At 48.3% G+C, this 16,476-nt stretch overlaps 1 protein-coding gene across 3 annotated transcripts; it reads left to right on the top strand.

The window, feature by feature from the left end:
• The first annotated feature begins 1,910 nt into the window (after positions 1-1,910).
• On the top strand, positions 1,911-16,476 carry LOC144132751 (uncharacterized). Of its 3 annotated transcripts, XM_077665385.1 has the most exons (4): positions 1,977-2,474; positions 5,177-5,211; positions 9,232-9,425; positions 16,413-16,476. In XM_077665385.1, the coding sequence occupies exons 1-4, from the start codon at positions 2,399-2,401 to the stop codon at positions 16,447-16,449; spliced, it is 342 nt and encodes a 113-aa protein (XP_077521511.1). In that variant the 5' UTR covers positions 1,977-2,398; the 3' UTR covers positions 16,450-16,476. The 3 variants fall into 3 exon arrangements, 1 of the variants encoding a protein (XP_077521511.1); XR_013314928.1 differs by lacking the exons at positions 5,177-5,211; positions 9,232-9,425 and having other exon boundaries at positions 1,911-2,474; positions 16,413-16,474; XR_013314927.1 differs by lacking the exons at positions 9,232-9,425; positions 16,413-16,476 and having other exon boundaries at positions 1,911-2,474; positions 4,171-5,661.

Raw genomic sequence — 16,476 nt, forward strand, 5'->3', positions numbered from 1 at the left:
ACTCTTACGCCTATTGTGTAGGCAAACGGCAAGTTGTTCTTCGGTTTCTTCAGCCCGCCGCTGAAGTCTCTTGGTCGCATTCCATCGTTCATCACGGGCCGCCTTCAGTGAAGCAGGACTCAGGTCTCTCCTCCGGCTGCTGTCGCGGCTGCTAGCGGTCGAGACACCGGACGTGTTAAACTTGCCTGTCTCGCGGCGGCGTTTAGCCAGTCGTTCGGCGCGCAGTTCGTCTGTTTCCTTGGCGATTCGTTTCCTCTTCATCTCGTTCCGCGGTCGATTCCAGGCCTCCTCCAGCTTAACAGAATTTTCTCCATCCATACTTTCGTCTCTATTGTGACTGCGGCGCAGGCCAGCTCTCTTTTTCAATCCTGTGACATCTTATCACGCATGCGACGCAGCTGTCGAAGCGAGCAGAGGCGAGATCAACGCAGTGTCACGTCCTACCAAACGGCGGCGAGCGGCGCGGTGTGACGTCATGCCAGATTGCGCGACGAGCGCGCGAAGCACAGTAACCTTGGCCGCTCCCACAACAGTGGAAGACGGCAAACGTGATTTTAATACCGAAGCCGGGTAAACCCCCTAAGCTAGAAAACTTACGGCCAATCTCTCTAACACCCTGTATTGGGAAATTGATGGAACGGGTAGCCCAAACGCGCCTTCCGCGGCGAGGCGCGCGTTGTGACGTCACGTGCCTCGATGGAGTACCGAAACGGCGAAATCACTAGTTTGCGGCCAATAAAGCTTTCGCTTTAAAATTGTCTGAGCTCAACGAATGAACAGAATACCCCACTTTAATTTTAAAACACACACTTCAGCCAGCTAGAGCACAGCAGCGAGTGCTAAGCCTCGACGACTGTTTCACCTTTGGGCTGCACCGTGTAGCAGCGTCGCTGCTCGTTTAAGCTTTCGCTCCTTTGGTGAAAAAAGGTGCCTTTGCTGGAAAGGCCTTCGAGGAATGCCGTGTGACAGGAGTATAGGGGTATTAGACTATTCACTACGCCTGTATCATGAAATTATATGCGGCTGGCATGACGAAAGCTGTAATTTTCAGTGACGACACAGCTCGGAACGATACCGAAAGCGGATGGTGCCATAAACACCCAAAGAAAGGCAGGCTCGATATTTGCAGTCCTGATTGCTTTCTTTTTTTCTCTCTCTTCAGCTATGCAAGTAACGCCTCGCCCTTAGCTCTGCCTCCGCCGCGGTGGCTCAGTGGTTAGAGCGCTCGGCTAATGATCTGGAGTACCCGGGCTCGAAACCGACCGCGATTCGAATGAGGCGAAGTCAGCGAAGTGCAAAGGCGCGCCCGTGTGCTGTGCGATGTCAGTGCACGTTAAAGATCCCCAGGCGGTCTCCCCCCACCCGTGCAGCAGCCAGGTGGCTGTTGCACGGGTCAGCAAAAGCAGCAGCATCCTTTCTTCTCCCAGCCCCTCCTTTATCCCTTCCCTTCAGGTGTGGTTGATCAGGTGCCCGCCGAGATGTGAGGTAGATACTGCGCCATTTCCTTCCTCCAAAAACCAAGTTCCAATTTTTAGGTCCGCTCGATTCTCCTGCACTCCCTGCACCAGTTCTGTGTAAAGTTCCGCAGCGGTGCCGTGGCGGTGCCGCGAGCGTGCAGCGCCAGTTCCAGCAGTTCAAGTTTCGGAAGTAAGCAGCACTTGAACTGCTGGAACTGGCGCTGCACGCTCGCGGCACCGCTGCGAAACTTTACAGAACTGGTGCAGAGAGTGCAGGCGAATCGAACAGACTTTGCAGCTGCACCATTTCGGCACCGACCACTGAGGAGGCGCAACAGTTTTCCTGCACTCTCATGAACTAGACCTGCACAACGTCTGCACTTTTTTGAAACGAATGGCATCGTGCAAACGGCGCCATCTTGCACCGCTGAAACGAATGGCGAAGTGCAGCACCGCGAGAACCAGTTCATGTAGTGCAGGCGAATCGAACGGACCTTTTTACTTTTGGACGCACGAGAGGCGGAGGATGAGGAGTGAATGAAACAGGAGAGTCGCGCCTCCTCAGCAAGATGGCCGCCCGCGAAGCGGAGTGAAATATCAGGCCTTGTAGGTGGTAGCTGTGCCGAGAAACACATAATATTGGCCGCGTGTGACTATTACGAGTGTTGACAGCGACTTCGAGCTTCACCGTGTGCAACAGCGGCAAGCGGCAGTTTCCCCAAAGTTGTTTTGTCGCCGTCTACACCGAGTTGACCGAGCGGCCTTCAAACCAACGCTGTCTACGCAAGACGTAACAGTGCCGGTGTCGCGAAGTGCTATTTGGAGCCGTTTGTGATAGTTTCAAGTGTTCTTTATTCGCGCGACGATATTCACGAACAGCAGCAATAAGTAGCTCCCCAGAGTGAATTTCCTGCGCATACAGTAAGCTTCACAGCGCAGTAATGAGTATCAGTGTAGTGAAAGTGATTGCAGTCGGAACGAGTGCTTTTGCGTCAGTCGGTGATATCGCCTGCAAGTGTAAGTACGTTGAAAAGCTTACTACGCACGCCTCGTTTTCCGAATGCTGAAATGAACTTAGAGCTGTACAGCAGATCCTGGTTCGGGTGCACGCGTGTGCACTGAGTTTGATAACCGCCGTGAGTGCGACGGGGCCATTCTCAAGCGTGTGTTTTGCGTATGCGAAGCGACCTAGGCTGCACAGCCGTTGAGCTGCTTTCTGCCGGGACTACACAAGCGTCGCCAGCATTCTGCGGCATTGTTCTCCATAAAACGCAATTTGCGACTATAAGTGGACGAGAATCGGCGTATTCAGCATGGTATTATTATTATTATTATTACTATGAGCGGCCGGATTACGATGGTATGCCAGCGGCACTTTGTAATCTGTGTGAGAACATCGGTATGCACAGCAGCTCTCACATCTGGAGCTTCTTTTTTTATATACTGCAGGCTGCGAGGACCCATATCTGCAATAAATATTTGCATGACAAATTGAATTAATCCAACTTCCCCTGCATGTGATATCACATGGTCTGAGCCAAAGTAGTAGTGTTAAGTTTGGGTTGTAACATATGTTATCACCAGATCAGGAACACTTATGTAGGAACAAAAACCATTGTCACAACTCATTCACCGGTGTTTCACAATGCACAAGTCTCTAATATGTACCTACTAGTGCAGCTCTTTTTCATGAGCATTCCGTTTTATCTGTTACAAAAAAAAGGAAAAAGGCCACAGCAGATGCTTACACTTCTCAAAGCAAGCAATCCATATGAAATTGTGCCTTATTAATACGAACACATTGGTTCTGGATCAGAACTGTACATACACAGTTTTCCTTAAAGCGAATTGTAATTAAAAATGAACAGCATTTTCATGAAAAGTAAAGTGATGCGATTACCATTTATTTCTTGCTTAGCAGCAAGGAGTGCAGTTGGATTTTTGACACATGCTTTCAATATTAAGTGTATTATCGTGGTTGCCATGGCCATTGGTGAAATGCAGCGATCTCGAAGTGCTCCATGAGCCATGACAGTCGGGATAGAAACTGTGCCCTTTGAATCAGCACCTGATTCCATATTTGTGATTGTTTTCACTACACTGCTCTCGGCAAGGGGCTCAACAACTTCGCTTTATTTGTGTCGAGCAGCTGTTAACTAGCGCTTCCTGAGTAGGCATTACCAGCTGGTGTGAGCCATTCTCAAAGCCTTTAGAAGCATATGTCACCAATGCACATGCACACATGCATCTGCTGCGTTCATTTACCTGCAACTGCTTGCAGTGAACATTATTTGCCAGCTGGATGAAGGCAATGGGGGCCTATGAGAATGAATTTGTCAGAAATGTAGAATGCTTCTAGATTTCCTTCGCCTTCTTTGCATTTGCTGCATTCCTAAATCTGTTTGCTTGAATGTAGATGCTTGTTTGCACCTTCCACAATGCTTAGCTATCGGTTTCTTGAGACACACATTTGTTTACATTTGTCGTATGGTCGTGACGGGGCCATATTTATGCATATTGTCAAACCACGTCAACGAGGTTTATTTTGATTTTTCAAAATGTGCTATGCGCTACTGCACTGTAGTTGCCCCTGCAATTCTGACGTTGAGCTATTTCTGAAAGTACTACAGTGCCGGTGCAGCCATTGGCCTGTCGAGGCTGAGATCACATTTAATTTCAACCCATTTTCTTACTGATTGGATTGTATTTGCAGATTCCCTGCTTTGCACCTGTGTCAAGTTCTCCTTGTGCCCGACATGCGAGTGGCTTTTTTCTTCTTGCCGTGTGCTCTGTTTAAAAAACATTAAATTAGCATTGCAAGTAAAGATCTGTGAGATTATAACAAAAAGGTTATACTGTCAGCAAGTGGCTTAATTAATTTGTGCAGTGAACAAAGTGTGTCAGGAAATGAGTCGCCGAGCCTTTCGGTGGCAATGATTTTGACGCCAGAAGGAGAAGTGCTTTGTCAGTCAGAAAGTGCAAGCGGAGAGAGTCGGCATGCCTGGCAGTTCAAGGTTTAACAACAACTGCACGCTATGCTGCAAGTGGTATGAGGGCAATTCCACGATGCAACAGCCATATGATTCAGTTTGTATTTCTCGCCAAACAATTCTAACAAGCCTTGTGCTGTGTTATAGTATCTGGCTACCGCAGTTCAGACATTCGCATTGCAGTCCATATTACACGACAGAAATATCCAGGTCCCAATGGGCCTTGTGCACTTAAACCCTGTCAGTTGTCCAAACAGCAAGTTTCCATGTTAACAAGGCATGCATGCTTTGATAAAGTTTCATCCCCAGAAAAACTGTCTGTAATTCAAGCCATCATATTACACGCTGGATATTGGCAAGACATGCCTGCAAGCTGCAGAATGTGGTAAATTTTTTTTTTCTGATAATGTCACAAGCACAAAATCATTGCTCCATTTCTATGACTAGCATGGGTTCCTAATCATGAAAGACACTATGTACTCTCACAAGGTTAAAATTCTGCTGTGGCCCATTAAATTGTTCCTTCCAGATCAGTACGCTTTTGAAAAGCATTCCTTGATAGCCAACTTTTCGTTCTTCATGACACACACTTGCACCTTAAGCTCTTTCAGAAAGCATGCGATCAAATCGTTTATAGAATAATTCCTTGCATCGTACTGTTCTGAGCGGGATTTAAGTGATCCTAGCCAGCTAACAGCAGTTGGCCCATGCTAACTCTTACTCTTCCAGCCTTTCTTCTTTTGGAATCTCGGGCAACCGCAAAGGTATTGTACATGGCGCTTCCCTTTTTCTTACATTCATTAATGACCTTCCTTTCACTGTTTCATTTAACTAGCCTTCATTGATTGCTATATGGTCTGCCATCCCACTAACAATACCAACATTCCAGCCCTCCAGAACAACCGTCTCTGTGCTCGAGAATGGCCTGTTTGCCAGTGTTAATAGTACTGCATTAATAGTTTTTACTATCAGCCATACCCGTCTTCATTACGAGCTGATATGTGTCAGTATTTCCTTTGTGCTTGTATCCTACCCTGTTTCAAGCGAAGCAACACTGAGCCTTCCATTATGTGATCTGGTTAAAATGCTAGGTGCGCATGTTTATGTATGTGCACTTTTATCTACGTGTGTCATTTGATGCTTATCCTAATCTGAAATGGCAAGCCAGGTATGTTATGGGGCCAGCATTTACAGTGTTTATAAAAGGGTGCCTCCTTCGCCTCTATAATAAATCTAAATTTCACATACAGTTCTGTCGTCATGAATGGAGTCAGATTACAGCGGCAGTGATTTTCTTACATTGACGGCAGTGAAACGCATGGAAAGGCACAAACCTGTACTCAATATTAATTTATTCATTAGAGCTGCTGTTTTCCTTACATTAGACACACGAGTTTTTTCAAAAAGAGTCCTAAGGAGGATTATCATTTTGGTGCCTTATTTTGAAAAAGAAGGCCACAAGACATTTGTTTACCTAATACATGCAGCCCTTCTATATGACAGCATACACTCCCTGTATGAAGCCGAAAAGTAGGCATAGCCTAGGCAAAGATCTTCAAGCAGCTTAGGTTAACGACAAAGTCATTTTAACGTAAGGTATGCCTAAAAGGCACTTTGTCAGTTTGAAAACCAAACTGTCGCTGAAATAAGCTTTACTTGGCAGAAGATTCTGCTAATAAGCAACAGCTTGCATGTTCCAAAATATTATACATGACAAGTGCCGCAGACAATGCTCACTTTTATCTGCTATTTTGAGAACCAGAATCACTGTTACGATCTCTCATTTTTTTTCTGGTCAGAAAAAACTCTTAAACATTACTGTAAAGCTATATGAGAGCTAGGATATATGCATGTATTCCCTACACACACTTAAATGCTTATTTTTTATTTCACTGTATTTTGCAACAACACAGCTTTCACCCTGTATATATATTTTTACAAATTCTGCTTGAGATATAATCACTATGCAGGGTCAGTGTATCTGGTTTCCGTGAATAAGTATTCTTTCCCAACCTCAACTAGGAGCAGTCCAGATGTAAGCCTTTTTACCAACTCCCACATGAAGTTATGTTTGCACTGAAGGTAAAAGGCATGAATGGCCTTTTACTAAGTACTAAGCAACCACTTTGTTTTAATTAACATGGGCACTTTCAGAATTTTTGGAGTTGTACAGACAACATGCCAGTTTGTTTCTGCGAGTGTCACCATTGACTGGCTCTGAGCACAACTCTCCAGGCTTATTTGCACTACTGCATTCCAGCTTGTGCAGTTCTCATTGCAATACGAGCTAAGGAATGACTGCTAAAATAAATCTGGTCTCTCGCTGTCACTGTGCAAAAAACAAAGCTGTGCATTTCAGTGCTTTGATAGATGGCTTGGCCCCTTTAATTGTCACCACGCTGTGCTATTTCAATTTTGGGTTTTCCAATGGGGTGAATGAAATTACAAAGAGAAATCAGTACTGTTGCATGGTCACTCTTCTGTGAAATGCAGAACTGCTGCAGTTACAACTGATTTTCCGTATTCCAAATCACTGGGAATGTCATAATTTTATCATGTATTTGGGTTCGTAGTCGACAGCAGTGTGCTAAAATATGGCATTTTTAATGCATGCATAATGCAGACACACACATCTTATTTCGATGAATAGATAAGTGTCTGTTGCAATAACAGTGAAGTGGGGAGACAGCAAGGAGGCCTGTTTACTTGAAAGTGACAACCAACGTTTATAGATGACAACAAAAGTGTGCACGGATTATTGAAAAAGCTACAAAATAAAGGCAGTTATAACACATGTGAAAAGACTATAGTGTGCTAGTTTGAATAGCTGATGATTTAATCTGTGCCTGATCTCAGCTATGTGAACTTCCCTGTTATAATTACAAACGATGGAATATGTACTGCTAACCTAGCTTGTTCTAGTGCCGTATCCTTGGCTCCGAGAATTCGCGATACGAATCGCGTCGTCGTTCTGAAATAGTTATTGCACGTTTGGGTATAGCGTAACTTTCAATGGGGGCACGTACTCTTCAAATAGACTGTCTGTGCGCACGACGTCGTGATCTTGAACCGGAAAAGGTATGCACACGACGCGACCTTAGCGCCCTCAGCGGCGGCGCGCGCTCGAAGGATGTTCGGCTCGGTCGCCGGCCGCCGCGACTACTCGATTAAAATCGGCGGCCGGACGTACTACTGCTTGGCGCGCCGTCGTGAGCTGCTGCTGGCGTTGCAATCTGCAAATAAAGCGATGTGCGGTGGCAATTCTTTTCCGCTTTTACGGGGGTAACCGAATTGCTGGCAGCAAGATTCGTGACAGTTGCGCTGAAAAGCACAACGCCGTGCTCGTGCCGTATTGCCCGAATCAGAATTAACTGACATCCCTTTGCTGTTGAAGAATGTTTGGCTCGGCCGCCGCAACGCCGTGCTCGTGCCGTATTGCTCAAAATCAGAACTGACACGCCTTACAACAGCAACATACCCCGACCCTAATCGTCGTCGGGCTGACTCGCGCGCGGGACACGATCTTAGGTTGGTGCGCCTTATCAGAATTAGCTGCAGTCATAGACTGTACGACAGCAGCTCATAACTGTTTTTCTAGCAGTGCTACATTCTCTGTTCGGCGAAGTGGCTGCCTGCCTGGAATCGTGGAGCCGTGTGAAGTACGCGTACTGATATTTTACAAGTTTTGAAGACTGTCACATAAGTTCTAGTAGTTCGCAATGAAAAAGCATAGGCATGCGAGGAAACAGTGGTAAAGTAGAACTACTATTTTCTGGCAATTTATCAGAAGAAACAATAATAAATATTTCTTTCCATTAAGTAAAAGTGCAATGTGTGGCATAAGTCGTAACCGAAACTCCTGTACGTGCCCGGCGGGTCCAAACTCAATTTGCACGTATCCGGCACTCGTAAGTCCGCTATTGCTGCGGCCGAATATGTTTGCAAGGGAAAATTCGATGTGCACAAGGAAGCGGGCGACCATCACGGCGCTGACCGCACCCGCGATCGATCAGTATATATCGCCACCATGGGCAGCGGTGGCGGCACACAACGCCGAGCCGTCCGCCGATTTGAATAACGTGACTACGACGAGAAAGCAATATTCGTGACCGTCTGTGAGCCATGTTTGGCGCCGTAGTAGGGGACACGGGCTCGACAGCCGAACCCGAACAGTCTTCGTCGAGCACGCGCCGCCACCGCCGCTGAGGGCGCTAAGGTCGCGTCGTGCGCATACCTTTTCCGGTTCAAGATCACGACGTCGTGCGCTCAGACCGAGCTAGTCTAGGTGGTATTGGACCGAGTCCTTCGACTATTAGGGGACAAAAATCTTAGATCGTAATTAGAACGGTTGCATATATGGGCTGTCTTCAGCGGAATCTAGCCGACTAGCGGTCGAACGAGTTGTGTCACGATCGCGGTGTGATGCCTTTTTTTCACTCCATGAAGTAGAAATAGCGCAAACATTAATCGTTTCCCGCCACTCTGTTTTAGAACCTCGTCGGCGGTGTTGCAAAAATTAAGTTTGTTGCGACTTCGTTCGCAGACGTCAGGGTCGACCGCGTCAACTTCCATGGCTATCACAGCTGATCGCGGTTTTACCTGCTACGAAATATCTCACAGGTAAACATGTCTCGGGTGAACGACAATATCAGCGTGTTTTTAATGGCGCAGCATGCTGAACTTCTTCGAGCAAATTCTCATCTGCTGAACTCCCTAGAGCGAGCTCATCATCGAACACCAAGATCAACTCATTGTCTCATCTGAATCACAAACCACCTTTGCAGGCTGAGTGTTCGAAACTGGTTTTGCCCCCCGTGGGGTGCAGCGGGGTTTGCGGAGCCTCTTCCAAGCACACACCCCTGAGGAAGCCGGGGGACGCTTGCGTCCATTTTGTGCCGGTGGGTGGCCGCCGGTGGGTTTCGAACCAACAACCTTCCGCAGCCGAGGCGGACGCCCAAGCCACTAGACCACGACTGCGGTACGCTGAGATATCTTCGTGTTTTGCTACGGCGCATGCTCGTGCTGCCGCACGGGCGGCACTGACGAGCGCGCAAATCAGAATAACGCCGGAGTTGTCCGCTCGGCCGCATGCAGCAAACTTGATCGTACAGCACCTCATGCGCCTCGCGCCTTCAATAGCGCCAAAGATTCTTTTTGCTGCGAATTTAAAAGACAAAAAGAGCCAGAATAAAATGTGAACAGAATAAGAGGCGTGAAATTCTCCAGTTCTTGGCTCGGTTGCATTGTACGCTCGTTTTTGCTTAGAAGAAAAAAAACCGTAGGACAAGATGGAGGACACAGGACGGGCGCTGCTCGTTTTTGCTTAGAAGAAAAAAAAAGAACCGTACCTTGGATGAGGCCACAGGTAGAGTAAACAGCAGGCTCTTCCATTCCCTTCAACTCTCTGCTCACTCACCAACTAGAGAATACAACGTAATTTATCTACATCTAAGTATACAATCACGGAGGCGCGCGCTCTAGCCCGGCTGTGGTACTACAACGCGGCGGCGAGAGCGGCCAGAATCTGCTGCCCCGGGAAGATGCCGCCGAATTACCTAGCGGACCGTACTCTTCCGCCGGAAAAAAAAAAGCCCCCGAATCTCGTCAGCCAATAGGAAGGCGAGTACGAAGTCAGGCGACAAACATGGCGGCGCATTCGGTGCGGGATGCCGTTCAATTCCCATAAAAGCGCCAGCGCTCTTTCGCTGTCTCATCTCGCCCATAAAAAAAATGTGAGTGATTAATGTACTTTAATTTTTTTCATTTTGGGTGACGATTCTTTCTTTTTTATAGTAGGATACAACTTAAAAAAACTGCACTTGTTAACACTGGGCCACGGCGTACTGTATTACTCCGCTAGCAAGTCACAAAAGTTAACGAAATCATCATTTTAATGTTTGACTTTATGAAACAAGCCAGGTAAAAAAATCTTATAACTGTTTTCCCGTGATTAGCTTATTGTTTAGGTGACAAGAGAAGTTTGAACAGCGGCCTATGTTTTTGTCGTGGAGGAATTCTGTGCATCGGTCCTAAATGTGGGCGGAGCTTCACTGCAGACAAGGAGAGGCGTCGGTCTGTTGAAAACAGTGGTTCCCGTCCAAACCACCAGATGACGCCACTAGGCTAATCTTATGTTTTAAAAGCGACAATGCTAGAAATGGCGTAATGGCGCGTTCACACTTGGACATTCGGCGGCGGGAGCGAGCTGAATTTGCTGCCGCGGCATACATTCCGCCAAAATACCCAGCGGAAAGGCCGATCGGTCCAGGCCCGAATTCTGCCGCCGGAAAAAATCAGCCGAATCTCGTCAGCCAATAGGAAGGCGAGTAACCGCGGCGAAAAACATGGCGGCGCCCTTCGATGCAGGACGCCTCGCTTCGGACTGAATTCGTCGCTGTTACTGCCTTTTTCAGCTCGTTCACTGGCCATAAAAGAGCCAGCGCTCTTCGATTTGTCTAATCTCGCCCATAAGAAAGCGTTTGAGTGATAAATTTGTTTTATTTTTTATTTTGGGTGAGGATTCTTTCCCTTTTAGGCTTAAGAGGGGCGTCGGGTTGACAGCAATTTGGTTCCTCTCCTAACCACCAGATGGCGCCACTAGGCGTTTAAATGTTGAATGAAGAGACCCTGACAGTCGACAGATCTTATAAATACCTGGGCATAAATTTGTGTGCTGAGACTGACATGTTCAGATTGCACGAGGCCAAGGGCCGTCAATCTGCACTTCAAGCGCAATGCATCCTCCGACGTCGGTGCCTGTGGTGGTGCCACAGTACACCATGGTCCGCGACCTCTGGAAGCTCGCGCACGTGCCAGGACTCACATTCGCCAACGCAGTGGTCTGCCTCCCATCAGCCACCAGAAATTGGTTAGAGCGCAAACAGAGGTCGGCCGCATTTCAGCCAATGCAGCCATTCAAGGCGACCTGGGATGGTCTAGTTTTGAGGCAAGGGAGGCATGCAGCAAGCTGGAGTACCGCGGTCGACTGCAGTTCATGAGCCGCAACCGATGGGCAAGGCGGGTCTTCGAATACCTCACTGCGACATGCCTACGCACTACATGGGTGAAGCGCCTCCACAAGATAGAAGGCAAGTATGGACTTTTCCAGACACCCATAAGTGCCGAATCAGCAACGGCATGGAAACAGGAGGCAAGGAGACGGGTCCAGGAAAAAGAGAATCGACAATGGCTGCAGGCGCTCGCGGAAAAACCGACACTGGCTCTGTGCAAAAACAGCATCGGACTCGAAAAGATTTTTGACAACGGCCTAGGTAGCGCATTGCTGTTTGAGGCCCGTGCCGGAGCGCTGCGAACACTGGTGTACCGCCGTCGCTTCGATGCAACACCAGAAGCACAGGCAGCAATATGCCGAGCGTGTGGCGACGCGGAGGAGACCATCGAGCACCTGGTGATGTCGTGCCAGAGACTCCATCCGATGCCGACAGAGGGCACCACATTCCCACAGGCGCTCGGGTTTCACTGTCCTGCAGTGGACGACGGAGACAGCTCCAAGGTCGAGAGCGAGGGGGTGCTGCGAACCAAGCGTCGACTAACACTTTGGTGGAGCACTGTCTAAAAGCGCGAAACCGCAGAGTCGGAAGTGAACGAGGTCGATGAGCGAACCCCCCACCTCCTGACTTTAGCCTTTGCGTTATTTTTGTTTTTTTCCTTTTTTGTGCGTTTTATCTTTCTTTCTCTCCTTGTGCACTTCCATCTTGTTTCTTTTTTCTTTGGTCCGGGTGCCCAACCTAGTGGTGCCCACCCGTTACAAAGGGAAAGGCCTCAAGTATCTATCTATCTAAAGAGAATGTTAGAAATTGCGTAACGTCAGACAAAATAGCTGCATTTAGCGTACGTAAGCGTGCATACGGTTATGGTACGTAGACAAGATTAACCTCTTGCCATATCTGTGTATGCCGTGAGCAGACAACGCACGGACGATGAGCGGAGACGCGGTGGCCGGGAAGTGTAAACGATTCAGCTTTTCGGCGGCCGCGGATTTCGCTTGCTCTCGCCGCCGAATGACCAAGTGTGAACGCGCCAGGATCGACAAGCTGCGAGTCGCCTGCCCCGACGAAACCGGTCGCGCTCTCGGCCGCCGGTGACCTTTCGTCCCTTCGCGGAACCACGCCGCGCCTCACTCCCGCTATCCCTAACGCGACAGCCCACTATGGCGGGCCCGTCCACGGACCTGGGACCACCCCAGGATTTCGACATCTCCAGACTCCGATATGGGCTCGCAAATTCGAGGATTTTTCCCAGAATCTACCCCCCTCACTTCAATGTCCGGCGCTGACGAGCTCCCTCCCCGGCAAAGGGCCAGGGATGGGAGTTGGCCGTTAAAAGAAGCTCCGGAGGGCAGCTAGAACCACCAGCATGAACACAAAATCCAACGTGAGTGCTCGTCAATACACTCCCCACAACGATCGAAGGCACCTCCCGGGTCGACCTCGTCTGTCGCCTCTACTCAAAGATGCGTATTCGCCCGAATACAGGTCTCATTCTCTGTAAAGACACCCGTACTCTCAGAAGCCGTGGTTCGTTCATGTCAAAACCCACAATGGATCCAGGGAGGGTCCGCCCTCACTCTAATATCCTCGTCATCAGCACGCCGTGCAAAAACTCGGCGGCAGAGTTCTGTAATATCGGTCGTTCCAGCGACGGTGGCGGCCTCTTCCTGAAGCGGCGAGCCGGTGATCACTCCGCGCGGCGCGTGCAATCGCAGCGGTTAGGAGCGTAAGATTCGCATCAAAAATGAGCGTATTGTTATTCTACGATGTGCGAACATTCTAAACACGTTGTTTCCGCCAACACGTAAAGAGTTCAAAAAGCAGTGATTAAGTGCGTTCTACAGGTTGATAACGTGTTTGAGCCCAATGACCCGTCTGCTAGCGACGTACTCTGTTGATGCCACAACACCATGCCGTCAGTGCATTCCTATTCGGAGTTTTGTTCATGCAACCAACGTAGCGTATTACGTACAGCTGCATGAAAGCAGTGCTTTGAAGTATATTGGTTATATTTTAAGGAGGAAGTTTGTAGAAAACAAACATTTTAATCACGCTTCAATCCATTTTGGTCTGGATTAAACACGGCTTTCTGGTCACGACTTGACTGCAAAATGGCGATATGAATGGCAAGAACTCCACAATTGTACCTTCAGTTCTCGGACATAATGCGCAAAGTGGATGAATAACCGCATACGGTTCTTGGCAACTTTCGTCTGCTCGCTCGATCATAAAGCGCACACCCTGGCTGCCGTTTCAAACAACAGCTAACATTGTCTCTTCTTTTACCGCATATGTGGCCAACGTACGCTGCAGGTGGACTATAGTCGGATACAATTAAATCTGCAGTAAAGCTCCACCCAGATTCAGCACCACCGAACAGAATTCCTCCGTGAGAAAATGGAGACCGCTGGTAAAACTTTTCTGTTTACCTAAACAAGCAGCCAATGACGAGTCAAAAATGTAGGCTCAATGGTTTTGACGTTTATGGCTTCATTGATACAACCCAACATTAAAAAGTTGATTATGATCACTGTTGGAATTGGTAATTGCAGTTATATTATGCCACGGACCGTGGCCAGCATTACCAACTGCTTATTTTTTTGTTTTCAATTGTGTCTTTATAAGATCAGCGCGCAATAAATTTACTGTCGTGGACAAAAGAGGTATACTCCACGCAGCGGGAGCCGGAGCAAAGGAAAAGTGCATCGTAACGCCATCTACAGGCGGCATCTGCGATCTAGACAGCCAATGGGAGCCCTTTATTATCTGCAGGCACGTCGCTTGACTCGCTTCAATCTTTCGTGCTTTAGATGGCGTTACGATGCAGTTTTACGTTGCTGCGGCTCCCGCTACTTGGAGTATACCCCTTTTGGCCCCGCTAGTACATACCGTATTTATGCGGGTAAGGGCCGCGCTCGTGTAGGCACGAAATATGGCGTCAGACTGTTTGGATCGTTAAAGTAGTTTCTTTCTGCTTTCGGGTGAGTGCCGAAACAAGAAAGTGAACACGCAAAAAATTACACTTCGAAGTGTATGTCGCACTTTACTATGCTGAGTTCGCAAGTTTCGGACTTTTTGCGGCACTTGCAAACTAGTGATTCTATGCTTATATCGATAAAATTTAATTCGCACCTGTAATGCAGCTAAACTTAAGCGTATACGGTACTATTGATACTGCTGCTTATCTAGACTCTAAAAATCGCACCAAAGTGCCACAACGCCAAGAACCCGCATCAACAGAGACGCACGCTATGGCATCGGCGCCATAACCGTCTTGTCCGCCATGTCGTGATGCCGCTGCGCCAACTATAGGAGCTGCATGGAATGACCAAAAGCACACTCAGAGGAGTCATCCACGGACTCCGGTTCACCGAAACCCAAGAGTCGCTCATGGCATCTCTGTAGGTGAGAGACACAAGAATCGAAATCCTACACGCCCGGATTCTCGGCTCCTGCACAACGGCCCTTCTCGCTTTCAGTGGACCATGTCTGCCTCGAATGGTCTACCAAGGAGCGAGGGAGTTTCTGTGCCATCCGTATCGTCCGGCGCGAGTTCTGCTCGACGTGCATGCAACCGGGCCACCGGCCCGACGTATGCCCCAACCCCGAAGTCAAGGTGTGCCGTCTCTGCGGTGCCATCGAACCGCCCGCGACACACTAATGCCAACCGGGTCTCTGCGGGGACCGGCGCGAGAGGATGCCTGAAAGCTGTGCGTCAACCTCCCGTCTCCTCCAACGCAGTCAACCCAGGGGCCGTGTTACGTAACTGTCACAAATTCCGTCAAAAGTAAAGTGGGTTCCAGTGCTATCGCCGAACACTGCATATCGAAGCAGCACGTTATCGACTGGGGCAAGGCACAAGTTCTTGCGGCCGAAAAGAGGAAATTCCCTCGTCTTTGCCTGGAACTTTGATTATACAAACGACCTGTCACACCTTGAACCTAAACCGCGGAAATCTGACAACTGCTTACGCACGCTCCCTGCGCCCCCTTTTCAAGCATACATAAGCTTGCGCACCCGCTATTCGTTTTTTACTGTGAACAATTAAGGCTCCCGTACGTATGGGAGCCTAAACGTCTTTTGTGTGTTCTTTACATTGTTGTGGTCGGCATCTTCAATGTCACGTTTTATGGCGTTTGTATTGCCTTAAGTACGTATTGTATATATCTATTGCATATTTATAGAATAATGTGTATAACGATTACTGCATCTTATGCTTGAGTTTTAATAAAGAATGTTTTGGATACAACTATGCGTCTCCTCACGGGGATTAAACTTAGTGATGCAAACAAAGCCTATAGCTTCACACGGATCGACATCTGTGCTGTGTTGTCTTTTCTACGTTCTTAATTGTTCGCCTTGAGTGCACCAAACTTTTTCCTTAAAGCCTAGCTTTTGCTGAAACCAGAATGCAGATTAATCACAAAGTGGACATGTGTTGGTGTTTACAACAGCACGCGTTTCAAGCCAGTTTTGTTGTTTTCCTTATAATAATAACAATAATAATAATCTCGTTGATCTGGTGGAATTAAAATGAAACATGGCATATTTCCAGTAGCGTAGCAGGCGACAGGGGGGGTCAGTATAGGCAAAGGGGGCCTGCATGCGCAATAGCCCAGGTCCCCCGTGCCATTTTTCTTAATCCGGTCCTTGGTCTGGTCCGTCGCCGCGCTCAACAGCGTGAATACCACTGTCGCCGCAGACAAGTTGCTGCCGTTCACGCTGACGAATGGCAAACCGATTTACACCGGGTAGTACAGGCCACCGTACGCGAACGGCACAAGCGGAGGACATGGCCCTGCCGCCTTCACGTACGACCCACTTGGGAAGCAGCATGTATACATACAGCACGCATTTAACGGGTATCGCTGAGTAATGCGCTTAACATAGCGCTGCAATTTTTAATGCGAAAGAATTACTAGTCTCATTACAAGCGGAGTGTGTTGTACTCGCAGATGGCACAGGAAATCCCAGCGATGGCAAGAAAAATAGGGCGACGTCATCAAGCGGCCGTACGAC

Source organism: Amblyomma americanum, chromosome 5, assembly GCF_052857255.1.
Source record: "Amblyomma americanum isolate KBUSLIRL-KWMA chromosome 5, ASM5285725v1, whole genome shotgun sequence".
Taxonomy (NCBI): domain Eukaryota; kingdom Metazoa; phylum Arthropoda; class Arachnida; order Ixodida; family Ixodidae; genus Amblyomma; species Amblyomma americanum.

Excerpts from the sequence above, each read along its gene's own strand:
- LOC144132751 (XM_077665385.1), top strand. The coding sequence starts at position 2,399 with ATGAGTATCAGTGTAGTGAAAGTGATTGCAGTCGGAACGAGTGCTTTT. Across the intron at positions 2,475-5,176 it reads CGGTGATATCGCCTGCAAGT|CCTTTCTTCTTTTGGAATCT; the intron begins GTAAGTACGTTG and ends TTACTCTTCCAG. Across the intron at positions 9,426-16,412 it reads GCCACTAGACCACGACTGCG|ATGGCACAGGAAATCCCAGC; the intron begins GTACGCTGAGAT and ends TTGTACTCGCAG.